The sequence below is a fragment of the Mya arenaria genome, chromosome 1, assembly GCF_026914265.1.
Source record: "Mya arenaria isolate MELC-2E11 chromosome 1, ASM2691426v1".
Taxonomy (NCBI): domain Eukaryota; kingdom Metazoa; phylum Mollusca; class Bivalvia; order Myida; family Myidae; genus Mya; species Mya arenaria.
Window position 1 is genome coordinate 15,053,845 of NC_069122.1, and position 27,648 is coordinate 15,081,492.

At 34.7% G+C, this 27,648-nt stretch overlaps 1 protein-coding gene and 1 pseudogene across 4 annotated transcripts; both read right to left on the bottom strand.

The window, feature by feature from the left end:
* Positions 1-2,759: 2,759 nt before the first annotated feature.
* Positions 2,760-26,811, bottom strand: LOC128237294 (uncharacterized). 4 transcript variants are annotated; one of them, XM_052952972.1, is made up of 5 exons: positions 26,794-26,811; positions 14,965-15,159; positions 13,971-14,134; positions 13,312-13,361; positions 2,760-3,703 (listed from the first exon to the last, which is right to left on the bottom strand). In XM_052952972.1, the coding sequence occupies exons 2-5, from the start codon at positions 15,154-15,156 to the stop codon at positions 3,477-3,479; spliced, it is 633 nt and encodes a 210-aa protein (XP_052808932.1). In that variant the 5' UTR covers positions 15,157-15,159; positions 26,794-26,811; the 3' UTR covers positions 2,760-3,476. The 4 variants fall into 4 exon arrangements, with proteins under 4 accessions (XP_052808932.1, XP_052808762.1, XP_052808849.1 ...); XM_052952802.1 differs by lacking the exon at positions 26,794-26,811 and adding an exon at positions 18,073-18,245 and having other exon boundaries at positions 2,761-3,703; XM_052952889.1 differs by lacking the exon at positions 26,794-26,811 and adding an exon at positions 17,850-17,911 and having other exon boundaries at positions 2,761-3,703.
* LOC128224474 (uncharacterized) lies at positions 19,694-20,717 on the bottom strand (annotated as a pseudogene).
* Positions 26,812-27,648: the final 837 nt, after the last annotated feature.

Here is a 27,648-nt window from a genome sequence, read left to right on the forward strand (position 1 = left end):
ACTTGGATAACCTTGATAATTACCGTTTGAGCATCTTTTCTATTCTAAGGTACTGCAACGAAAGTTCAGTAAGTTTTGCAAAACAATTATCAATGTTGTCCTCAGATCTTATTTACTGTGACCTTTTGACCCTCTTTCATAAAATGTACTGCTATAAGAATAATTATAAATGTTGTGTTTGGCTAACCATGATTGTCACATTTTCACTTACTTTTTTATTTTTGTGGCCTCTGCAATAAAATGTTGCTATGTTTGGAAAACAATTCATCATTGTTGTTCTCGGGTTACTTTAAAGGGACTTTACACCAGATTGGCACCATTTTTTTTTCCTGTAACGCAACTCAGGACAATTATTTAAGAGAATGTGTTAAGCTTTGAATCATAATTATAGAGAAAGGACCAAAATGTAAAAAAATAGCAGTCCAGTGTTGTATCCACTGTGCTACAAAGGCTTACTCCAAACGGGTGGTATATTTAAGCTATATACCTTCGTAGACATACCCAGTAATATTTTTAATGGAAAAATACAAAATCACTGCTTAGCTAAAATAAATTGTAAACTATGTGGTACTTCAGTTAGTAAGATTCAATGCATTGTACACATTAATACCAAGTTTATGTCAGTTTTCGACAATTGTTTTTCTTGCAAATTGATCATCTTGTGCACAGTTGCTTCAGCTAAGGCCTACGTTTTTAATTTTGAGTACAACATTGAACTTTGGACCATGTATACTGTTTTAAAAAACATATGTTAATGTTATGCTTCAGTTATCTTGATTGTGTCCTTTTGGCGTATTTGTTATGCAACTGGAATGAATTTTTGACTATGAAGTAGTTCTGCAAACAAACATTAACGATGATATTGCCAGGTGACCTTTTCATCAACTTTTCAAAGCTACAGCATTAAGATGAATAATTATGTTTGGAAAATAAATATCAAGCTTAGATATTTGGTTTGAAGCATTGTCTAATTGTCCTCACCTAAGAGTGTTCAAATTATGCTTCTATATTCAAGATTAGGTTCCGATGATTTTCTGTGTTTATAAGAGAAAGGACTTAGTTTTATACTTGCAGCAGAACGAACAATGTCACCGTCCATCAGCACTTTTTTTAGTTTTATACTTGCAGCAGAACGAACAATGTCACCGTCCATCAGCACTTTCAGTGCTTTGATTAAGTCTAATTTCTTACAGACACGCTCATAGGAAAGTGAATAATACCACCCTTTACTATCGCACATACTTTCATGGCAAACTTCCTTACCTTTCCGTGCAGTTTGGTAATATTGATCTGTTACTTTTGCAAACCACAATAGATGCATGAAAAGGCTTTCTTTAACAATTGATCAAAACGAATTTTCAAATCAAAGTGAACACGACCTTGACCTTTGACTCCCTGACCTCAATATAAATAGGGTTCATCTGCTGGTAATGACAAACCTGCCTACCAAGTTTGGGGTCCATGGGCCTAACCGTCTGCATGTTATTGATCGGAAACCGTCGGGACTGACAGATCAGACCATTTAACACAATAGTTAAACTAAATACAGAAATAATCTGTGTACAGAATGCATGTATTGCGGTGTTTAAATATTTAGTGTATCTATTATGATATGCATAATATTGTAAAATACTGCTAACTACTTAGCGCGCGTCGAGGATCAACAGGATGCAGACGAGACTGATGACACTGAAAGTTTAAATAGATTTATATCCCCGTTTAGAATAATATAAGTTACTGGGTTAGTATGTGCCCGATATAGGATACGCAAAGGAAACTTTATCGGTTTAGCTCTTACCCGATATGTTTCCTTTGCCCCATATATACCATATCGAGTCACCTACTTACCCTGTATACATTTCGCCGACAGCGTAAAGCACTGTCACACGGGACTTCCGATTTAACGTCCCTCCTGAAAGCCGATTAGTAGTTTTGCGTAGTAGTACACAGTTAAGCGATCCCTGGATTTAAGGTCAAGTCTATTACCACTAAACCACGGATCCGCCACCAAGCTTTGATTGTGGTGGTGTGTAAGGTTATTTATAATTATACTCGCACTCGGGCATTGCCCATTCGGCGAGTGCTCCGTTAAGATTGTTAGTCATTTTTAGGTTTTTAGAGCACAGTGCACAGACAGAATGTAACCCTGGTTAGAACTACCCTGGTTCTTTAAAGTGCACCAGTGTATAGCACTGTCACACGGGACCCCCATTTAACGTCCCTCCCGGAAGACGATTAGTTTTTTAAGTGATGCGATGGGGGATCGAACCTGCGACCCCTGGATTGATAGTCAAGTGTGTTACCTCTAGACCACGGATCCGCCACGATTTGATGAGTGGGTGGTAGGTGTGTAAGCTTCACACGGGACCCCCATTCAACGTCCCTCCCGGAAGACGATTAGTGTTTTTTTAGTGATGCGACGAGGGATCGAATCTGCGACCCCTGGATTGATAGTGATTTGATGCGGTGGACGTGCTTGCTATATAGTTTGTCCAGATGTACCACGTGACGCAAACTAGCCAAGGCTATCTGCCCGAAGAGCGCCCGTCCAACGAGAAGGGGATCGCTCGGGTCCCAACCAAACAGTTATTGACCGCTCGGGGCGACAACCAATCAGTGATCGACCGCCCGAGACTCATTGATGCGTTCCTGACAGACATCCATGACAGTTTGGGTAACGAACAAAATGTAAACAAACAAACAACAAATTTATGAAGTGACTCATTTAGAACAACGGAATACATAAGCTGATTATGAATCAAATGTTAGTTAATGTCTTTTACTTTTAGCAAAGGAGTATACATATTCTAAGGAATTACTATTATCAAGAATCAGCAAACTGGTTATTTTGATATAGAATGAAAATATGGTTAAGTAGGAATTTTACCTACTTTGCATATTCAGATCAACATCTCATCGTTTATAAACCAATGGATAATGACGTAAGAAGTATTACTTGAATCATAAATGTTATATATTATAATTAAATTTCAGGTTAATATATGAAAGTCCCATGTTTTCAAAAGTGTCCAATGCATCAATAGGTAAATTCTTAATATGCAAGTCGGTTGCAGGTCAAAACGTCCCTAGATTTAAACGTCCGATAGTCAAAACGTCCCCGATTTGGGCAAAACGTCCCAAATTGTTCAATTCAATATGTCCTGTTATGACAGGGTCATTACACATTTACCACAGGATAGAACTAATTGAAGTAACTCGTGGTTATTACCTCAGTATTTTTATTACATGCGTGTTAAAAAAGGGTAAGACTAAATAATGATTGATTGAAGATATATGTGTAAGTAGGTTAATGTCACAAAAGAGCGATTTCAATAATATACAGCATATGTGTGGGTTTCTTGAAATAATAATGTCCGTGTATGTGCCAATTGACGATACTTTTTTGAAGTCATTTTTGGAAACCAGCTTTAAGTTATACTCCCTGCCCATTTGAGAGTGTTACACATACTGCCGTCTCAACACTTTTTCGTAAAAGGACAGCCCTTCTCGCTAAAGTTCGACAGCTTGCTCAGCATTGAATTAGGGTCGTAATACACATCGATTGACTGGATCTTTAGTTGGTCCGTCACTCGAGCAACACAGTGACCAATCATTTCAATGTTCTCTCCGGTAGGCGGGACTTCGTTGTAATGACCTTCCCAGTTTCCCCAATGGCGCCACGTGAATGACACATCTGGAGGCCCTAAAAGGAAAATCAAAAACATTTTAGAGGTTTTGAAAGGGAAATCAGAAATATGTAAGAGGTTTTGAAAGGGAAATCAGAAATATGTTAGAGGCTTTAAAAGGGAAATCAGAAATATGTTAAAGACTTTGAAAAGGAAATAAGAAATATGTAAGAGACATTGAAAGGAAAATAAGAAATATACAAAGTGTTCGAAAGGGAAATCAGAAAGATACAAGTAGCTATGAAAAAAACTCAGTTATATACAAGGGGCTCTGAAGGGGATTTCAGAAACATACAAGAGGCCCTGAAAGGGAAACAATATAAAAGTTAATTAGGCAAAAATGAATATTCAAGTATATCGCTGACACAGATCAAGGCTGATAAAGGACATATGGGTGCAACGAATGACTCATGTCACTACTTAGCGTGAAATGAGATAGCGATGTTTTGTGAATAATTGTTTCTTTTCCATCAAGTTTTATGGGGGCTCGCTCATGTTGTGTTAAATGCATATTTTTAAGACGAAATAAAGTAATTATTAGGAGGGTTAAAATATACTGACGGCTGGAAATCTTCAACAATTGTTACGCTTTACATCAAAAGGCTTAAGGTTAAGTTATCCCTCAACTAATGTGAGATTATTTGTTGGCGAGCGGTTTTGTTGTCATTTTTTTCTTGACTTTACCGGAAGGGGTTCCGCTCCCCACTAAAACTCACTATTTTTATACTAGTATCAAAGTGTAAAATAAGTATAATAGTTGTGTTTTCAGATGCATTAACGTGAACAGAAATTAGGGTCCAAAACATGAGCGAGTCCCTTTAAAATAGGTGAACAACAAGTCGCCTTTTTATCGAAACATCTTTTTACTTGTGTGTGCTTGGGTAGTTTGGGCGATAACATTGCAATGGTGTGGTTGGATGCCAGTAGGTAGGTATCAATCAAACAATCGGCTAGGCCGCTGGAGTGCTCGATCGACTTTTTTTTTAAAGTTGAAAAACGCTTTAGAGTGATTATTTGTGCATAAAAATAGTAAATATATCATTGTTTTCCAAGAACAGGCATGTTTAATGCTTTGAATCAGCTGACTGCTTTATCGACTTTTTTGAAAAAAAACAACAACCTGTTGATAATCTCTTATCGCGTCAAAGTGTTAATTTGTGCATAAAAACAGTCAATATGTCATTGTTTAAGAAGAAAATGCATGTATACACGCCGTTAGGCCGCTAGGCCGCTGGAGTTCTCGATCGACTTTTTTAAAAAATAGTTGAAAAACGCTTCAGAGTAATAATTTGTGCATAAAAACAGTAAATATATCATTGTTTTAGAAGAACAGGCATGTTCAATGCTTTGAAATAGCTGACTGCTTTATCGACGTTTTTGAAAAAAAAAAATGTGTTAATTTGTGAATAAAAACACTTAATATGTCATTATTTTAGAAGAAAATGCATGCATACATGCTTTGAAATAGGAAACCATTTTAGGCCGCTAGGCCGCCAGGCCATTAATTTCACGCCGTTAGGCCGCTAGGCCGCTGAAGTGCTAGATTGACTTTTTTGAAAAAAAAAGTTAAAAAACGCTTCAGAGTGATAATTTGTGCATAAAAACAGTAAATATATCATTGTTTTAGAAGAACAGGCATGTTTAATGCTTTGAAACAGCTAACTGCTTTATCGATGTTTTTGAAAAAAACAAAACTGTTGATGATCTCTAATCGCTTCAAAGTGTTAATTTGTGCATAAAAATAGTTAATATGTCATTGTTTCAGAAGAAAATGCATGTATACACGCGGCTAGGCCGCTAGGCCACTGGAGTGGTCGATCGATTTTTTGGAAAAAAAGTTGTAAATATATCATTGTTTTAGAAGAACAGGCATGTTCAATACTTTGAAATAGCTGACTGCTTTATCGATGTTTAAAAAAAACTGTTGATAATCGGTAATCGCTCCAAAGTGTGAATTTGTGCATAAAAACAGTTAATATGTCATTGTTTATAGAAGAACAGGCATGTATACATGCTTTGAAATAGGATACCATTTTAGGCCGCTAGGCCGCCAGGCCTCTAATTTCACGCCGCTAGGCCGCTGAAGTGCTCGATCGACTTTTTGAAAAAAAAGTTAAAAACGCTTCAGAGTGATAACTTGTGCATAAAAACAGTAAATATATCATTGTTTAAGAAGAAAATGCATGTATACACGCCGCTAGGCCGCTGGAGTGCTCGATCGACTTTTTTGAAAAAAAGTTGAAAAACGCTTCAGAGTGTTAATTTGTGCATAAAAACAGTTAATATGTCATTATTTTAGACATGTTTTGAAATAGGAAACCATTTTAGGCCGCTAGGCCGCTAGGCCACAGGCCGTTAATTTCACGCCGTTAGGCCGCTAGGCCGCTGAAGTGCTCGATCGACTTTTTTTGAAAAAAAGTTGAAAAACGCCTCAGAGTGTTAATTTGTGCATAAAAACAGTTAATATGTCATTATTTTAGACATGTTTTGAAATAGGAAACCATTTTAGGCCGCTAGGCCGCTAGGCCGCAGGCCGTTAATTTCACGCCGTTAGGCCGCTAGGCCGCTGAAGTGCTCGATCGACTTTTTTTGAAAAAAAGTTGAAAAACGCTTCAATGTGTTAATGTGAGCATAAAAACAGTTAATATGTCATTGTTTTAGGAGAAAATGCATGTATATATGCTTTGAAATAGGATTCGATTTTAGGCCGCTAGGCTGCTAGGCCGGCAGGCCGCTAATTTCATGCCGTTAGGCCGCTAGGCCGCTAATTTCACGCCGTTAGGCCGCTAGGCCGTTGAAGTGCTTGATCGACTTTTTGGAAAAAAAGTTAAAAACGCTTCAGAGTGATAACTTGTGCATAAAACAGTTAATTTTTAATTGTTTCAAATTAAAACGTATAGAAAAATGTTCTGAACAGAAAACAACTTATGGCCGCTATGTAACTTATGAACAAAAAACTTTGATTTATCATTGTTTTAAAAAAAGATGCATTAACAATTGCTTGGAAATAGAGAAAAAAAATAGGCCGCTAGGCCGCCAACTTCACGCCGCTAGGCCGCCAGGCCGCTAACTTCACGCCGCTAGGCCGCTAACGGCTAATGAAGTTATGTTAATATCTAAATTTTACTACTTCTACAGATGTACCGGCATTCACCGAAGTTGTTTTTTCGATGAAAAATTACCGAGCAGTTCGAAATGGGCTAAGTATTGATGTATTGCTTCACGTTCAGACAAAATAATATATCATAGGCCCATATATTTCATGATGCTCCATTTAATTACGATTGTATTTGTTTACCTTCCATGGTATTCCAACTTTGTTTGTATTCATTATGTTAATTCATTTGTATATATTTTTATTCATGGGCGAATTAAAAACGTATTTATCCTTTCGGTATGATATTAAACGGTTATACATAAGTAATGCACCATGGCACAAAGGAGACATAAGTGCTATTTTTGTATATCATTAGAACGACTAAGGCCTAAATAAATTACATCTGGTTCGGGTTATCCGATCCTACATACAAAATAAGCTCGAGCCTACCGTTTTTATAGTCAGTTGGTAAAACAAAAGGTGAAAGAGTTTGTGTTTTGATGTGTAGTTTAAAATCTTTTAAGTTTTATACAGAAAATTACTTTAAAACCATTCTTCAATGATGACAATACACACCTTAAATATTAAAGCTTAGATAAAAATAAAATAATACAAAGCCTACCTACCTTACCTGCTTTTGGAAAGGAGATAATTACCAAAAGAAAACCATTTTTGTAACCAAACAAGGACAACTTCGGCACTTGACAGTTCGTGTACTTCTAGTTCAACAGAAGTGCACTGCATAGTGCACAAGGGTAAGACATAGTGCAAGAGGGTAAGACATAGTGCACACGGGTAAGACATAGTGCACAAGGGTAAGACATAGTACACACGGGTAAGACATAGTACACACGGGTAAGACATAGTACACAAGGGTAAGACATAGTACACACGGGTAAGACATAGTGCAAGAGGGTAAGACATAGTACACAAGGGTAAGACATAGTGCGCAAGGGTAAGACATAGTGCACAAGGTTAGACATAGTGCAAAAGGGTAAGACATAGTACACACGGGTAAGACACAGTACACACGGGTAAGACATAGTGCACAAGGGTAAGACATAGTGCAAGAGGGTAAGACATAGTACACAAGGGTAAGACATAGTGCACAAGGGTAAGACATAGTGCACAAGGTTAGACATAGTGCAAAAGGGTAAGACATAGTACACACGGGTAAGACATAGTGCACAAGGGTAAGACATAGTGCACAAGGTTAGACATAGTGCAAAAGGGTAAGACATAGTACACACGGGTAAGACATAGTGCACAAGGGTAAGACATAGTGCACAAGGTTAGACATAGTGCAAAAGGGTAAGACATAGTACACACGGGTAAGACATAGTGCAAGAGGGTTAGACATAGTGCAAGAGGGTAACACATAGTGCACAAAGGTAAGACATAGTGCACAAGGTTACACATAGTGCAAGAGGGTAAGACATAATACACACGGGTAAGACATATTGCAAGAGGGTAAGACATAGTGCAAGAGGGTAAGACATAGTACACACGGATAAGACATAGTACACACGGGTAAGACATAGTACACACGGATAAGACATAGTGCAAAAGGGTAAAACATAGTACACACGGGTAAGACATAGAACACACGGGTAAAACATGGTACACACGGGTAAGACAATTAAATGGCCTGACCAGATGAGGCTTTTTCAGTATGTAATAAATGCTACCAGTATCTTTACAGTGAAACTTAGCATGATGTGTTCACATGCAGCTTTAATAGATGTTTTAATGTTAATGAATATATACTTTGCTGAACTTGGCCTACAAGATTATATTTCACAAGTTAACTTACATGTTTTAAAACTACACTTGCTTGGTTACGCAAAACTTTGCTGAACTTGGCCTACAAGATTATATTTCACAAGTTAACTTACATGTTTTAAAGCTCCACTTGCTTGGTTAAGCAAAACGTATGAATAACCCTTTGAATCAAGTACAATATGTAAAGTTAACTTGAAACCAGTTGGCTCGATGTCGCAGGGACCGGCAAATATAGGAATTCGACCTTGTGTCACACCAGTGCAAATAACAGGAGATGCACAGCTGGGCCCGTATTCACGTACATTTTTTATTGACTCAAACTCAGACTCAGTCTCAGACTCAGACTCAGGCTATGCTGAGACTATTTTGATTTTGGTATTCACTAACGATTTTAGACTCAGACTCAGCTGAGAATACTTTATGTCGAGGAGTTTCCTTAAGCTAGGAATAGTTTAATCAATCCATAACCATAAATTTTAAATTATCTTTTGTATACATTATACTCGTTTTACTGTACTTTATAAAGTCCACCTTCTCACTTCTTTTTCTTGCTTTACATTTCTTGATGTAACAAATGACTGTTTGCAGTAATTAAATAACATCTTGTTCTGATACAAGCTTGATTATGTGTGTTATTTTATTTATTTCTTTTTCTTTCTTTTTCAGGTTTTATTCTAAACAAAATCACACTGATTATATATATGTTTAACTTATAATAACTTATAATATCATGTAACGAAAAGCATGTATATATAAGTTACTTTAATAAATATTTTAAATCTTACTTACATCTGAAACTTTAAATTTTAACTTGAAGTTCTATATAAATAAAACTGAAATTTAACATTTAAAGTACATACATCATCCTACGCATACCTGATTAGGATTATGCGTCAAATTTAAATGAACATTTAACACGGGTTTCTTTCAAATTAATGTTATAACCGCATCCTATGTGGTTAAGTGAATGTAACAAGATAGTAGAGGACTGGCGGCATTTAAAATGTTTTTAACATAAAAGTACAAGGTTACAAAAAATACAAAAGTAAAGTTAATAATGTGTCTTTTTTTTCAAATATAAGCTTGAATATTTTATTATTTAAGTTCGATGGAAAAGAAGTGACATACGGTTATGCTTTATTATCACTAAAACTTCTTTCGTATTTCGTTAAAACGACTTACTTAGTCGTTCAAACGGCTTTATAACTCGTACAAACGACTTAGTTACTCGTTCAAACGCTATATAACTCGTACAAACGACTTAATTACTCGTTCAAACGGCTTTATAACTCGTAAAAAACGACTTAGTTACTCGTTCAAACGCTATATAACTCGTACAAACGACTTAGTTACTCGTTCAAACGCTATATAACTCGTACAAACGACTTAATTACTCGTTCAAACGGCTTTATAACTCGTATAAACGACTTAGTTACGCGTTCAAACGGCTTTATAACTCGTACAAACGACTTAGTTACTAGTTCAAACGGCTTTATAACTCGTACAAACGACTTAGTTACTAGTTCAAACGGCTTTATAACTCGTACAAACGACTTAGTTACTAGTTCAAACGGCTTTATAACTCGTAAGAAAGACTTAGTAACTCGTTAAAACGGCATTATTACTCGTAAGAAAGACTTAGTAACTCGTTAAAACGGCTTTATAACTCGTAAGAAAGACTTAGTAACTGGTTAAAACGGCATTATAACTCGTAAGAAAGACTTACTAACTCGTTAAAACGGCTTTATAACTCGTAAGAAAGACTTACTAACTCGTTAAAACGGCTTTATAACTCGTAAGAAAGACTTAGTAACTCGTAAAAACGGCTTTATAACTTGTACAAACGAATTAGTTACTCGTTCAAACGGCTTTATAACTCGTAAAAAACGACTTAGTTACTCGTTCAAACGCTATATAACTCGTACAAACGACTTAGTTACTCGTTCAAACGGCTTCATAACTCGTAAAACGACTTAGTTACTCGTTCAAACGCTATATAACTCGTACAAACGAATTAGTTACTCGTTCAAACGGCTATATAACTCGTAAAAAACGACTTAGTTACTCGTTCAAACGCTATATAACTCGTAAAAACGACTTGGTTACTCGTTCAAACGCTATATAACTCGTACAAACGACTTAGTTACTCGTTCAAACGGCTTCATAACCCGTAAAACGACTTAGTTACTCGTTCAAACGGCTTTATAACTCGTACAAACGACTTAGTTACTCGTTCAAACGTCTTCATAACTCGTAAAACGACTTAGTTACTCGTTCAAACGCTATATAACTCGTACAAGCGACTTAATTACTCGTTCAAACGGCTTTATAACTCGTACAAACGACTTAGTTACTCGTTCAAACGGCTTTATAACTCGTACAAACGACTTAGTTACTAGTTCAAACGGCTTTATAACTCGTACTAACGACTTAGTTACTAGTTCAAACGGCTTTATAACTCGTACAAACGGCTTAGTTACTAGTTCAAACGGCTTTATAACTCGTAAGAAAGACTTAGTAACTCGTTAAAACGGCATTATAACTCGTAAGAAAGACTTAGTAACTCGTTAAAACGGCTTTATAACTCGTAAGAAAGACTTAGTAACTCGTTAAAACGGCATTATAACTCGTAAGAAAGACTTACTAACTCGTTAAAACGGCTTTATAACTCGTAAGAAATACTTAGTAACTCGTTAGAACGGCTTTATAACTCGTAAGAAAGACTTAGTAACTCGTAAAAACGGCTTTATAACTTGTACAAACGAATTACTTACTCGTTCAAACGGCTTTATAACTCGTAAAAAAACGACTTAGTTACTCGTTCAAACGGTTTTATAACTCGTAAAAAACGACTTAGTTACTCGTTCAAACGCTATATAACTCGTAAAAACGACTTAGTTACTCGTTCAAACGCTATATAACTCGTAAAAACGACTTAGTTACTCGTTCAAACGCTATATAACTCGTACAAACGACTTAGTTACTCGTTCAAACGGCTTCATAACTCGTTAAACGACTTAGTTACTCGTTCAAACGGCTTTATAACTCGTACAAACGACTTAGTTACTAGTTCAAACGTCTTTATAACTCGTAAGAAAGACTTAGTAACTCGTTAAAACGGCATTATAACTCGTAAGAAAGACTTAGTAACTCGTTAAAACGGCTTTATAACTCGTAAGAAAGACTTAGTAACTCGTTAAAACGACATTATAACTCGTAAGAAAGACTTAATAACTCGTTAAAACGGCTTTATAACTCGTAAGAAATACTTAGTAACTCGTTAAAACGGCTTTATAACTCGTAAGAAAGACTTAGTAACTCGTTAAAACGGCTTTATAACTCGTAAGAAAGACTTAGTAACTCGTTAAAACGGCTTTATAACTCGTAAGAAAGACTTAGTAACTCGTAAAAACGGCTTTATAACTTGTACAAACGAATTAGTTACTCGTTCAAACGGCTTTATAACTCGTAAAAAACGACTTAGTTACTCGTTCAAACGGTTTTATAACTCGTAAAAAACGACTTAGTTACTCGTTCAAACGCTATATAACTCGTAAAAACGACTTAGTTACTTGTTCAAACGCTATATAACTCGTACAAACGACTTAGTTACTCGTTCAAACGGCTTCATAACTCGTGAAACGACTTAGTTACTCGTTCAAACGCTATATAACTCGTACAAACGACTTAGTTACTCGTTCAAACGGCTATATAACTCGTAAAAAACGACTTAGTTACTCGTTCAAACGCTATATAACTCGTAAAAACGACTTAGTTACTCGTTCAAACGCTATATAACTCGTACAAACGACTTAGTTACTCGTTCAAACGGCTTCATAACTCGTAAAACGACTTAGTTACTCGTTCAAACGCTATATAACTCGTACAAACGACTTAGTTACTCGTTCAAACGGCTATATAACTCGTAAAAAACGACTTAGTTACTCGTTTAAACGCTATATAACTCGTAAAAACGACTTAGTTACTCGTTCAAACGCTATATAACTCGTACACACGACTTAGTTACTCGTTCAAACGCTATATAACTCGTACAACCGACTTAGTTACTCGTTCAAACGGCTATATAACTCGTAAAAAACGACTTAGTTACTCGTTCAAACGCTATATAACTCGTAAAAACGACTTAGTTACTCGTTCAAACGCTATATAACTCGTACAAACGACTTAGTTACTCGTTCAAACGGCTTCATAACTCGTAAAACGACTTAGTTACTCGTTCAAACGCTATATAACTCGTACAAACGACTTAGTTACTCGTTCAAACGTCTCATTAAATATATCAAGATATAACAATAACTGTTATGTGCGAACGCTACAATAATAGTAGTTTTATAGTTTATTCATGCCTCATATGTACACAACATGAGCAAGCATAATATACAAGTATCTAAGAGTTCAGTGCACATCCATTCATAAAATTGAATTACAGGAGACTAAAAAACATATCTCGACATTGACATAATATGTATTTTGAGTGAAATAAACAATACGACTATTACATCCATAGGTGAATATCGCGCATATTGGGGTGACCAAAAACTGACTGTAATAAGAGGGACTATGAACTTGCAAATACATACCAGGTTATTTGATTGACCGGGCTGTAACGTATAGAAAACGTACTTTCACTATTAGTCAAAATTTGCAACGCATTCGTGATAGCATACCCAAATCCTCAAATCGCAATGCGCTAATTTTTTACCTCTATTACTGTTTAAAACGTACCAGAGTACACGTCAAGAACCTCCCAGGCAAACCCTCCAGGCAACGCAGTCCTGAAACATGGGGAAGAAATCAAAACAGGTGCGCCACCAGTGTATCAAGGGGCATAACTCAACATTACTTGAATTGTTATTTTCTGCTATTAATACGCCATCTTGATTATCTCGATTTCGCAAAAGGTTGCGCGAGGCCATCAGACGGAATCCTGAACAAGAGGGCTGTAAGCTACTAAACAAGTATTTGCTATACACTCCGATGCAAGGTTCTCGAAATTAGCTTCCGGACTTTACAGACAAAGTGACACATAAATAAACAATTTTCCATGAATTGCCATGTATAATGCGTCTAAAAATACAAAACCTGTATCGAGCTTTTATAATGTCGATATTTATATTTTGTTTAGGTAACTTCTTTTTCCGGTTTAGTTTAAAACATTTTGTATTTCGGTTATATCGAATGTTTATAATCTCGAAGTATTTTCCGAGGTCCAAAAGACCTCGAGATAACGAGTTTTGACTGTATGTGTCTTTTTTCCAATGAAATACGAAGACACATTCATTAACCACTAGGTAGCAAACAATAAATACATGTTTGTACATATTACAACACTTCGTACGAGGTACGAGACGACGTTATACGATCGCCACATGTACCCATCATACCTAAAGATATCGTGCGACTGTTGATTGGTGATGGATGCATCGTACAATGGGCTGTCTGCCATGAGTATATTGTAGTTGCCGAGTTTTATATTGTCCTCTAAGGTAAACTTCTTTCCGCCATTGCTTGCAATGTAGAACACGTTCTTGTCGACTGATTGCCAGTCCTGCAAAGGGATAATATTGGCGTACTCTGTACAGTCAAAACTCACTATGTCGAAGTCATTGGACCTTCGGAAAAAAACTCAAGATAAAAAAAAACATTCAATATAATCAAAATACAAAGAAATATTCCACATAACCGGAACATCGAAATAACAGAGTTCGACATAGTGAGTTTCAACTGTATACCTGATCCTGACCTTTTTGCATGGATTTCGAATAGTGTACGAAGATACAACAATAAATTCTTTGTTGCACGCATAAATATATGTGCAATAATAGAATATCGTTGCATCCACATATATATTCTGTTTAAAAATATGATATGCATGATTATGAACTACAGTTCTTTCCGGCATGTTTCACTTAAAACTAGGGATGGCAACGAGTACCTGAGTTCGTTTATTTTGTAATTAAGACTTACAAACAGAAGGTTTCGAAACACTACTTGTACGGGGACGTGTTCGTTTGGACTTCTTTTGGGGACTACGTTATCAGTTCATGTATATATTGTACATGCATACACGTTTATTATGTTACGAACGAAATGATAGCACAATGGATTATTTCATGCGAATATCATCGAACTTACACGTTCAAGTTCCAGATGAGGTCACGTTCAAGACGAGAAATAAAATTGCTTCTAATTTGCTAACAGTATTGTTTTGACTATTCATGTATTAAGTACAATATGAATTTCATATACAATTCTGAATCAACTCTTGTTTTTTTTTAGTTTGTACATATTTAGAACAACCCTAGCAATTATTTTTCGATATTCATAATTAATAATTTTGAATATTTCAGCTTTATAAAGAAATTTTATAGCTCCAACCTTTTCGTCCATTTTATGTGAACTTTCCATTTCCCAAGTTTTAACGAGATTTTCTACAGTCTTCTCAAGAGAGCCTTCAGCATGGTTCCGTTGCTTCTCCTTCATGTACTTCCGGTTAATGTCGTCATAGTTTGGCTTTTCGTGACGCCAGGTGATGTCGGCTCCGTCCATATAATCGCGTGTCGGCTCCATGTCCTGAAGAAAAACTTTATTATACAAACAAGGATTGGCACGTAACGACTATTCCCGAATCTCAAACAGCGGTTTTATGTTAAACGAACCCAGTTTGACCAGTTTTGACTAGTACTGACAACCAGTCCCTGATCAGCCAATATGTTATTCCTGACACAAGCTCATATAATGTCACAAATACAAATAATAGTCGAATCTCGTTGGCTCAAAGTTCCAGGGACCGGCGAAAATACCTCGAGCCTCGGCAAAATCGAGCCAAGCGGGAATGCGTACATTTAATATAAAGAAATCGGTCCTTTACATACAGTTCGAGCGAACTAGGAAATCGAGCCAAGCGAGTTCGAGCCAACGGGTTTCGACTGTACTGTTAACCGAAATTTCACCCTCCATCATATCTATATGTTTCGGTTCTGTTGGACGGAGCACACGTCCAATGTAGCGCCCCTAAGTTTAGCAATTGAAACATGTATCTATAAATAACTTCATATGCAGGTTCAATTGTATATTTTAGGAATGGGAAACATTTATCCACTTTATAATTATTTTAACTTTATTTCCGTTTCAAGTTTATATTTGTGCCTATTACATCATGACAGTTTCCGAAGATCTGAAACCTTCCATACACTTCCTACTCTGAGTAAAAGTTAAACCGACCCGGAGCAGATTTGAAAACTAATGCCATTTGAGGAGCCATAAACCTGACGAATACCAATGTAAATCTTACTCAAACTATTTCAATGATATTGTACAGCTAAAAATGAAATCAAACGTGCAATCCGTTTGATCGTCGACCTTTAAGATAACTATGTGAATCAACATAATTCTGCAAGCTTGCTTAGAATTCAACCTTCATTTACAGCCAATGAAATTGCAGATAGGCAATCAAGTACTAGTCTTTAAATATCATTAAGAATTTCAACTTTCGCGGATGTAATAATAACTGCATAAAGAAATAGAAGCAGTAATTGCGTTCTTGTACTAAGGTGACGATGTATTGTAAACCAAAAAGTGATACTTTATTATTTCAGTAAATGTTAACCTCATCTCGCAATCATCTTCTCAATGTTTTGTGTCATTGAAATCAGTTTCGACAACCACAATACAACTGCCACTAATCCGATTCAAAATCCCTGTGTCAGACTTTGCGTTGACAATGTGTCAGCCAATGAGTTGCATTCAATTCACATCGCTTCGCTCACTCCGCCCATTTTTATAAGATTTTAATAAATATATTCTAACATAACTTAAACCTTCCAATAAAGTTAATTGCTCAATTCTTCATGTACATGTACAATTTGTCTATTATCATCAGGAGTATCTATAAAACTCCCCTTACTACAATTACGTCGACCATTAATGGATCTCTTTTGATGATTATGAACTTGTTTCAATATGCAAAGACACATTAATCTTTAATTTAAAAGTACTGGGAAAATGCTGTATTAACAACTATTCAGTACGGATTCGAACCCAGAGACAGTTGTATCACGTATATTGCTACTTTACATCACATCGAGCACGCTAAAGTCTTTAATTCAACATGTACATGTATTGGAAACCGAAAATGATACTTTGTTATTTCAAAAAAATGTTAACCTCATCTCGCAATCATTTTATCAATGTGTTGACACACACGCACGCACGCACGCACGCACGCACGCACGCACGCACGCACGCACGCACACACACACACACACACACACACACGGACATTCCTCGTTACACCTTAAATCTTGGGGATTAGTCTTTAACCCACAATATTTTAAGAGACTAGTCTATCAAAATTTGAGCACACTTCTGTAGGATCCCAACGATGTTTTGACACAAAACAAATGTAAAAAAAAGACAAAAGATTTAAACCAGTTATTTCAACATAAATATGTCAACACACTTGTTAAATGCAATACTATCCAAACAAAGGCATGTTTAAGAAACAAAATGCCATTCTACCCGAGTATCATCTAGTTTACTATTGTGCAAAACAACATAGATTCATTGCAGAATATTCTCTACAAATCCCTGAATTTCTATGTAAAAAGTTCCATAATTTTGAACAATTTTAAACAATTTCGCCTCATTTTGTTTCAGCATGCAGAACTGAACAAATCCAAGGAAGCTTCTGCCTCTTACATTAACTGTACAATCCAACCCCGTTGGCTCGAGTTCGCTTGGCTCGAATTCCTCGTGGCTCGAACTGGATTTTAAGGACCGATTTATTCATACTGAAGGTAAGCATCCCCGCTTGGCTCGAATCTTTCGAGTCTCGACGTATTTTCGCTGGGAGTTCGAGCCAACGGTGTTCGACTGGAGTACCTTTTAAAGTCTGAAGTTCATGTTGAAATAAGAGTATGGATTTTAGGGTTAATTCACTTTTTTATAATTGAATTGCCAACCTTTTTGTGTGGAGCATGTAATACCATATAAAGATGTAAAATCAAATTTTTTTCTGTACACATTTGTATTGTCGATGTCACTTTAGCTGATACTTAAGCTAACAATATGATAGCATTATATCTCATATTAGCAAGCGAATTACCAAAAAACAGTACCTAAATCTGTAGGTTGGTGAAAAACTTTGTCATTATTCGCTTGACGAATATTCACTTTGAAAGCTGGCTACAAACTACAAGCTAAACGTTAACAACTTAGCAATGTTGTCGCTTTTAAGAAAACAAATCGAAAAAAATACTTGCGTTTATATGCACATGTGTTCTCCCTAGTCATAAAAGGCTAACACTATTGTGTGAGTTGGTTCATTCCATAAATAGTTAATGAATCGACAATAATTGCTTTCTTATCATACAAAAAAAAACTAAAATAGATAAAATATGTACAAAAAGGAGTGAAAAGGTGTATGAATTTACATGCAAGTTATATTCCTTATCTACGGAACACTAATACACTTGATTTACATACAGTGGAAGCCCGTTGCCTCGAAAAAGCTTGGCTCGAATTCCTCGTTGGCTCGAACTAGATGTAAAGGACCGATTTATTTATACTGAAGGTTTACAATCCTGCTTGGCTCGAATCTTCTGAGGCTCGAGGTATTTTTGTCGGTCCCTGGGAGTTCGAGCCAACGGGGTTCGACTGTTGTTCCAACACTGAAATCAAATTAAAACAACGTCAAATGTTTCTTTGAAACGTCGATGTAATGCACATCAATAATTGAGAAAAAAAATCACTTAAATTTACATCCTACCTTCATTATGAGAGGAAAAGTGTCCGCACGGGAATGGAGTTCGGTTATAATTCAAAAAATGGGCTAAGTCCTATTATATTTTTAAAGGTGCACCCTCACAGATTGACCGTTTTTGAAGGGGTTTTTGTGCACTAATTTTGCGTAGATGTCTGAAAACCGGTGATAAAGGACTGCTGATAAATGATCAGATCGCTGTTTTTTAGGATGTAGGCCGCCCGGCCTGCAAACATTTTAATATAGCCTTAAATCGGAATCCACCATCTGCAGATCGACATAACAATTTTAACATTTAACGAACTAATGCGCGCATGTGCGTATCGACCCAAAGCAGATAGAATGTCGCTGGTCAACGACTTGATAATTTAGGTTTGTAGTGTGTATGCTTATACACGCACTCAAGCCTTGCCATTCGGAACAGCTCCGATAAGATTGTTAGTCATTTTAGGATTTCGGAACATATTGCCCAGACAGAATGTAACTCTGGTTAGAGCTACCCTGGTTTTTTTTAACGTGCAACAGTGTACAGCACTGTCACACATAACCCCCATTTAACGTCCCTCCTGGAAGACAATTAGTATTCTTTAGTGGTGCGGCGGGGAATCGAACGTGCGACCCCTGGATTGACAGCCAAGTGTGTTACCATCAGACCACGGATCCGCCACATACTATTTAATCCTACGAATCTGCTCTTATAGCGACGGCATGAGTTCTTGCTAAAATTAGCGCTGTAACAAGTATTCATAATATGTTATCAGGTAGCCACAATGCAAATAAGCTGCGTTCTTGCGTAATTACGCTATTTAAATAATGAAAAACGCAATTTAACTTTAATACTGACAAGTTGCAAAACGTAATATTTGAAGAAGAACACGCAAAAAGTTTCAAAATGAAAGCGATTGAAGATGCAATTCAATTCTCATTTGGCGTCAGATATCAAGATAACAAAATGTTTTAAATGAAATTATAATATTTATTTGTACCCGATAATGTGTGTTTTTGGTGATTGTATGTAATTCATTCATTGTTTATATGTTTAAAATTGCCTTTTATCTGCTTTTACTTGTCAGTTTTGATTTACAATACTGTGTCGCATCAGACAATTTTTTTTTGTGTAAGAACACACTGACAACCTTTTTACCATTAATTAGTGCATATTATAGTTTAGTTTATTTCAGAATACAATAGGCAATACGCCCATGCGTACACAATCAATAAAATACGTTAATGTTTTTAACATAGCCAATGGTCACTCAATCTTCCAATCATACAGTTACAAATTGGTTTAACAATCACAGTTCCATACAACAACATAAACACAGCAAGAGGAATAACCAAATATTATCCGTAATAACTATAGTAGGCATTTTTTAATTCGAAAGCTTTGAAAACAAACATAAATAATTTTCTTTTTACGTTAGTATTTTGAGAGGTGAATAATTCTATAAATTTAAGCATATTAGGTCTTGCATAATCATATTTATCTATGTAAGCTTTTCTTATATCAGTATACAATTTACATTCAAGAACAGAATGATATTCATCTTCCAGCGAATCACATAAATGACATTTTCTTTCCGAATAAGGTATAGCAGCTGGTTTATGCCATCTACCAGCCTCTATCTGTAATCTGTGTGCAGACATCCTTAATCTTGACAATGCAATTCTATACTTATTAATGTTAACATCCTTTAAATATGTTGTTATGTTGAAATCTGCAAAAAGTATATAGGTTCTAGCTCTGTAGACTCTGTTAATTCTGAGCTCCAACTCTGTATAAAAATATCAGTAACTCTTTGCTTACAAACATTTAAAAATAAAGATATATCCCCAACTCCTTGGTTTAACCATACATCATTGAATCCAAGCCTCTGTAATAATTCTCTTAAAATGTATATCCATGATCTATTATTTGGATTTCTATCTACTTCTAAATACATTTTATCATATACAATTCTGACATATTTTATGGTTTGCATATTCACTATTTTAAGCCAATATCTAATCACATTTACAGAACGTTTACTAAACAATGAAGTCCTACCTAGTTCACCTTAAACAAAATTATTTTGAGTTTGTTTTCTTACTCCTAATATTTCTTTACAAAAAATTAAATGTACTCTTTCTATTTGCTGACTATTAAAAAGACCCCACACTTCAGAGCCGTAACTTAAAACTGGATATATAAGTTTATCAAAAATATCTAATCTATGCTTCACAGACAACGTCGGAAATTTGGATAAGCACTGTCTAAGTTTATATATACCCTTCATAGTCTGTCCTGACAATGTTTCAAAGTACTAGTAAAGGAACCCCCTGGTGTAAATACAATTCCAAGATATGTAAACTTGTCAACAATTTCTAATTCCTGGCCTTTATACAATTTTTTTTAATTCCTCCTTAATCTACCGCCTTTCCTTTGTCTTTTGTGAGTTAACACTTAACTTCCATCTATCACAATATCTCTCTAGTAATAAAAGACCTTCATGTAAACCAGCCTCTGATTCTGACAACAAAACAATATCATCAGCATAAAATAATATAAATAGTTTAAACACATCTAAATCTATACCCTGATGGTTATTAGTCATGAACTACTCTTCTATATCATTTAGATACATTGAAAATAAAAATGGAGATAAGGATTCTCCTTGACGAACACCTAACAAACATGTAAAACTATCACTTAAAACATTGTCATATTTTACTCTAGACTTAACGTTCCTGTACATTGAACGTATACTATCTAACATTTTACCTCTTACCCCAAGTTTAATAAGTTTATACCATATAATATCCCGTACAACATAATCGGATGCCTTGGTAAAGTCCACAAATGCAGTATATAAATTCTTATTTGTATTTGTGAAATAGTTTATAATGCCATGTAGAACAAAAACATTATTAATAGTTCCCATATTTTGCCTAAAGCCAGCCTGAGCCTCAATATACACTTGATAATTTTCAGCCCAATCAGTAAGTCTATCATTCAAAACTTTAGTAAATAACTTTCCAAGTGTACTCAATAATGTAATACCTCTATAATTACTTGCAACATTAACATCTCCTTTTTATGTAAAGGCACAATGAACCCTTCAGACCACTTCTCAGGGAAATAACTAATGTCAAATAATTTGTTAAACAATTTACATAAAGCTGTACTAAATGCATCATTGTTTGATCCATACTTGAAAAATTCATTAATAAAACAGTCAGGGCCACCTGATTTACCGTTTTTTAATTTAGTACAAGCCTTTCTGATAGCCTCAATAGTAAAAGGTACATTAAGGTCCTAAAACATAACATTTAATTCTCCTTTTAAATATCTTTCATTGAAATACAATATGTCTTCATCAGGTTGGAAAAACACTGATCCAGGATCATTTATAGATCTGAAATATTCTACAAAATCACCGGATGTAAGGGAGCATGAGCGGTTAACAATAGATCCTTTAAGCATCTTCCAATACAATATTGCATTATTCATTTTAGCATTTTCTAGTTTACATGTTTGTGACTTGTCAAATACAAATTTCTTTTTTCTAACCTCATTTTTATAATCTCTCCTTGCATGCACCATATCTATTCTTGTAACATCACAAGGGTTATTTCTATAATAATTCAAACATTTATAATACTTTCTCTTTAAATCAAAACAGTCACTATCAAAATATTCAGCATCTTTGCAAACATTTTCTTTTCTGTTATCATTTTTTTTACAAATATTCCTTTTAAATAAAGGTTTACATATAGTATCCACTATATCAGTAAAAGACAAAAGATTTACATCTTAATCAGCATTACCTCTTGATAAATCTAAGTTTTCACACAATAACTCTAATTGTTCAACCACATTATCAGAACAAAGTGCTTGCAAATACAAATCCTTCTTTTCATCATCCCATTTATATCTAAATGGTATATTCAAAACATCATCTTGCAAACCTTGATACATACTAGTCTGTGTACATGATTTTAAACCAAAACTAATAACACAATGATCTGATATAATATTAGGGTCCATAATGTCAAAAGATGAAATACATTGAAAAAAAACACTTTTAAATAAGACATAATCAATCAAACTACAGCCTTGAGAATTTACAAATGAAAACTTTCCAATATCCTTATCTAATTCACACCTTCCATTCACAATTCTTAACCCTGTCGCCTTACAAAATTCTAACAACTGTTATACACGTTTACAATTCAAATCAAAACGCTTAGAGCGTTGACGGGCTTTCGGCCTGTTACGATTTGTGAGCATAGCCATGTTATGCCGAATGGAACGGAAAGTGCGTAAAGATTTCTCAGTTTTTCTTAGTTATGTCAGCCCAGTGTTTTGAGCATGTTGCGTATACATATTTATCAACCACTGATATAAATCTGTTCATTTCGTCCACGCGTAAGATAAATGGCAATAATTAGATGCATCAATACATACTCGGAATAAAGTACGTGGGTGATTCGATTCAGAGGATGTTTGTGCGAGGATCCTTTCATTGTAGAAAGAGATATTAAACATAAACTTCGTTAATATTTAATGCATTTCCTTTGATGCATTTAATTTAGCTCTGCTAGTAAATTGAATACGCCTCAGTCAAGTTTGAAGTGAAACGTAAATTTTACTAAAAAATGCCGAAATGCTTTATCCGTGGCAGTGCATTGTTTATGAAACTTAAGTTCCAGATTAGATTTCGTATGCAATTGAATATTACTTCATACTTTTGTTATTATTTGGGTATTCCATGTATTAAATAAGTATTTCAAGTGACTGATACTCCATGGTTTTGATTTAATTTACTATCGGCACAATCATCTACAAGTATTTGTGAAGGAATTCACTAGCATGCATATACTATCATAAGATGCTTATGTTCATTTGTTTTATTTACAATTACACGACTATACTCACAAAACATAGCAGGGCGAAAGCCTTTCAACGCTTTAAGCGCTTTAATTAACAACAACGTTCAAAAATTGAAGATTAATGGATAAAAAGCGTTTCTAACGCAAAATCAGCTGTTTCTGAGACAAAAATAATAATTGTCAATTTGTGACAGTGCAGCTTTAAAGTATTAAAAATGTGCTGTAAATATTTTACAGAGATCGAAGAAGGGCCCAAAACGGTTTTTGTATAAATTAATGCGTCTGCTCATTCGTTGAATAAACAAACTAAAGGTTGTATAATTATACCTTTGGCAATGCCAAATCACAATTAACTATACCATTTACAAAAACCCCCAACTTTTTTCGTCTATAAAAGTTTGCATCAATTTATCAAAACTATTATTTAACATAAAAAAACACACACCTTTATACATGTTCTCGGGTTTCGTCTGCGAAACGCTCAAAGCGTCTACTAACACAGATTTTTTACTACATTTTGAATATTTTATAGGACAAATTACACCAATTTTGAAATCGCTAAACATTGTTAAATGCCTTTTATTTAACACATGTCACTGAACTAAACATGGTTATTCCATCTCAGACCATTGGCTTCTTTCTATCTTTATAGGTGGTTTGTGACTTTAAAAACAGGCTGATCATGCTGGATCTACTTGATCTATTTTTTGTTGTTCAAATTTTCACTGCAATGTTTGTACTCCTACACCGGATTTGACGATTTTAACAAATAGAAATAGGCTACCTTCAACCAATTTTCTAAGTCTTTTTAATGTTTATTTACACAAGCTTTCTCTCCATTTATGCTGTCGGAGGTCATGAAGGACTAGAAACTACTGTTATCTTGCGTGAATTTTTTGAGATATCACTCGGACAAGCTTTGGTGTACCGATGGACCGACCGACCGACATGTGCAAAGCAATATACCCCTTTTCTTCGAATGGGGGACATAACAATGTCAGAACTCTTTTTGGATATTTGAGGATCCCTGATTGATATATCTTAAGCCCCGAGGGTTAATCACGTCGTATAAACGCAACATATTTATTGTATTAGTTGGTTCATTCAATGAAGAGTTAATGACCTGACAATGCAATCTATCATGCGAAACAAACTGCCTTTAATGGATAAAATGTACAAAAATCGGTTAAAATGTGAATGAACTCGCATTTAAAGTGACCCGCTCATGTTTTTGGACCATAAATTAGTTTTCCCGGCTACGCATCTGAAAACACTTATTTTATTATTATTTTACTCTATGATGTCGAAATTGCAGAAACAATACAGTAATATCATAAAAAAGTATTTTGGCTTTAGTGGGGTTCAAACCAACGTCGATAAAGTCTAGAAAAAATATAGAAAAACAGCCAGCTAGTTCATACGGCCTTCGGGACTTTTTGTTATGCACATGTCACCATAATAAACAACTTCCTTTCTTCCCTCCCTCCCTCCCTCCCTCGAGCAGCAGGGAATAAGGAAATATGACGAAATGTTAATGATGAATATGAGTTGTGACCATGACCTTTGACTTCAAAATCCATAAGAGTCATCAACTGGTCACCCAAAACCTAAATATCAAGTTTGAGGGTCATGGGTGCAGGCATTGTCAAATTATCACACAGAAAAGCTTTTTTGCATTCAATGTCACTGTGACCTTTGATCCAATGACCTATAAAATCAAAATGGGTAATCTACAGGTGAGACCAAATCCCCAAATCAAGTTTGAGGGCCATGGTGCAGGCATTGCCCAGTTATCACTCGAAGAACATTTTCTCATTCAAGGTCACTGTGACCTTGACCTTTAACCCGATGATTCCTAAAATCAATAGGGGGCATCTTCTGGTCAGGCCCAGCCTCCATGTCAAGTTTGATGATCATAGGTTCAGGCATTGTTGAGATATCACTGGGAGAAGCTTTGTTAACTTTTCCGCGTTAAAGGTCACCGGAACCTTGAACTTTGGCCCGATGACCCCTAAAATCAATAGATGTCATCGACTTTTCAGGCCCAGCCTCCATGTCAAACTTGATGTCCAATAGTCTAGACATTGTTGGGTTATCACTCGGACAAGTTAAAATCCTTTAACCAATAAAGGTCACTGTGACCTTGACCTTTAATCCGATGACCCCTATTACGTCCAGGAATTGTTAAGTTATCACTCGGACGAGCTTTGGTCTACCGACGGACCGACCGACCGATCGACCGACCGACCGACCGACCGACCGACATATGCAAAGAAATATACCCCTCTTCTTCGAAGGGGGCATAATAATAATAATAATAATAATAATAATAATAATAATAATAATAATAATAATAATAATAATGAAGAAAATGATAATAATAATAATAATAATAATAATAATAATACTAATAATAATAATAATAATAATAATAATAAAAATAATAATAATGAAAATAATAATAATAATAATAATAATAATAATAATAATAATAATAATAATAATAATTATAATAATAATAATACTTATAAATTGATAATAATAATGAATATAATAATAATAATAATAATAATAATAATAATAATAATAATAATAAGTATAATAATTATAATTTTAATAATTTTAATAATAATAATAATAATAATGATAATAATAATAATAATAATAATAATAATAATAATAATAATAATAATAATTATAAATTAATAATAATAATGAATTTAATAATAATAATAGTAATAATAATAATAATAATAATAATTATAATAATAATAATAATAATAAGTATAATAATTATAATTTTAATAATTTTAATAATAATATTATTATTAATAATAATAATAATAATAATAATAATAATGATAATAATAATAATAATAATAATAATAATAATAATAATAATAATAATAATAATAAAAATAATGATTATAATTATTATATTAAAAATAATAATAATAATTAAAACATCTTACCCTGATTATGAGAAAATAAGTAAATAATCAAATTCAGAAGTCCTATAGATATTATCAGATCACATTAAAGAAGTCGTATGATCAAAACTGATTTCGTATGATCGCAAACTGTTAATCCTACGACCTCAAAACGCCTTTCTAGACTGCTACACGTATCTTATGCACATTGACACTACTCTTTTCAAAATAAACCTTCCTAAGCGTGCTTGTTTAACAGTGTAGTATGGAAGCCGGGGAAGGACATTTAAAATTAACACTGTAGCAACTGTTATAATATAAATTATATCACTTTGTCTGTTTCTGTCTGTTAACTGGTTATGAAGCTATATGTCCATTTATTTAACACTTATTCAAAAATATATTTTGGCTGGACATTCAAAATTAATACTTTTAGCTTATTAACGAAACAAAAAAATCTAAGGAGAAAGTTCATTCAAAAGAAATACACAAACTGCTCTCGGCGTTGGCTAGGTAAAAAGGTCGTGAACAAACACACAAATAGAAACTTGTGCGAGCTCGGTCAACAATTCAGTCAACCGTTCGATGACCTCAACCTTGTCTACCATGTACAAGCGGTACAATATTTTTCGTCGGACTTACACGTTTGGTGTAGTATATGGTAGCTGGAAGTGTGTTTATTATATCCAGTTGGTAAATGACATTTAAAAAACAACAACATTTTCTGATGCAACATGCCATAAATTTGAATGTCAAGTTGAGACTACGATTGTTTGTGAACGTGAATCATATATTTACACCTCAACTTCCATTCCTTAAATAAACGGCCTTGTGGCGATTGCGAATAATTTCAGATGAGCGCAGTTCATCTTTGGATGTGTTCGGACCGCGAATCATCGCGCATTAATATTAATAGCGTGCTCTAATTTGTATTGTGTCAGCAGACTAGTTTTGTTTTAATCAACATGCTGAAAAGTGTTAATTTATAATTCTCTTAATGTATTGTTGTCATTAGCATTTCAATTTTATGTTAAGAACGTGATTTTATTTTGGGACTATTTTTGTCTGTAGCAATAAAATGTGTAAACGGGTCGGGGTCATTATATTATTTACTGCATTAATTGGTGAAAAGACTTAATGTAAGAGTTTCTTTAATTAAGTAATTGATAGTTAATAATAAAAATAGCGCATAATTGTTTCCAAGTTTATAGGTGAATATTAAGCATGTGAAAGTCACGTGATGAGAACAGATACATATACCGATTTTTTAAGTATTAACGTGGTAGACAACCCAATTAAATTTTGAATTGGAAAAATACAGATTTTCGAAAGATACATGTGCCGTAAGCGGTGTGATACATCATTCTGTAAGATTTAATGCGTTGTACACAGCGGTGTCAGTTTTATGCAAGTTTTTGACAAATTTCTCTTTTTTCTTCCAATTGTTCCATCTGGTGTCTAGTCCCTTTAAAGGTATGTAATTCTTAAAACTTCACT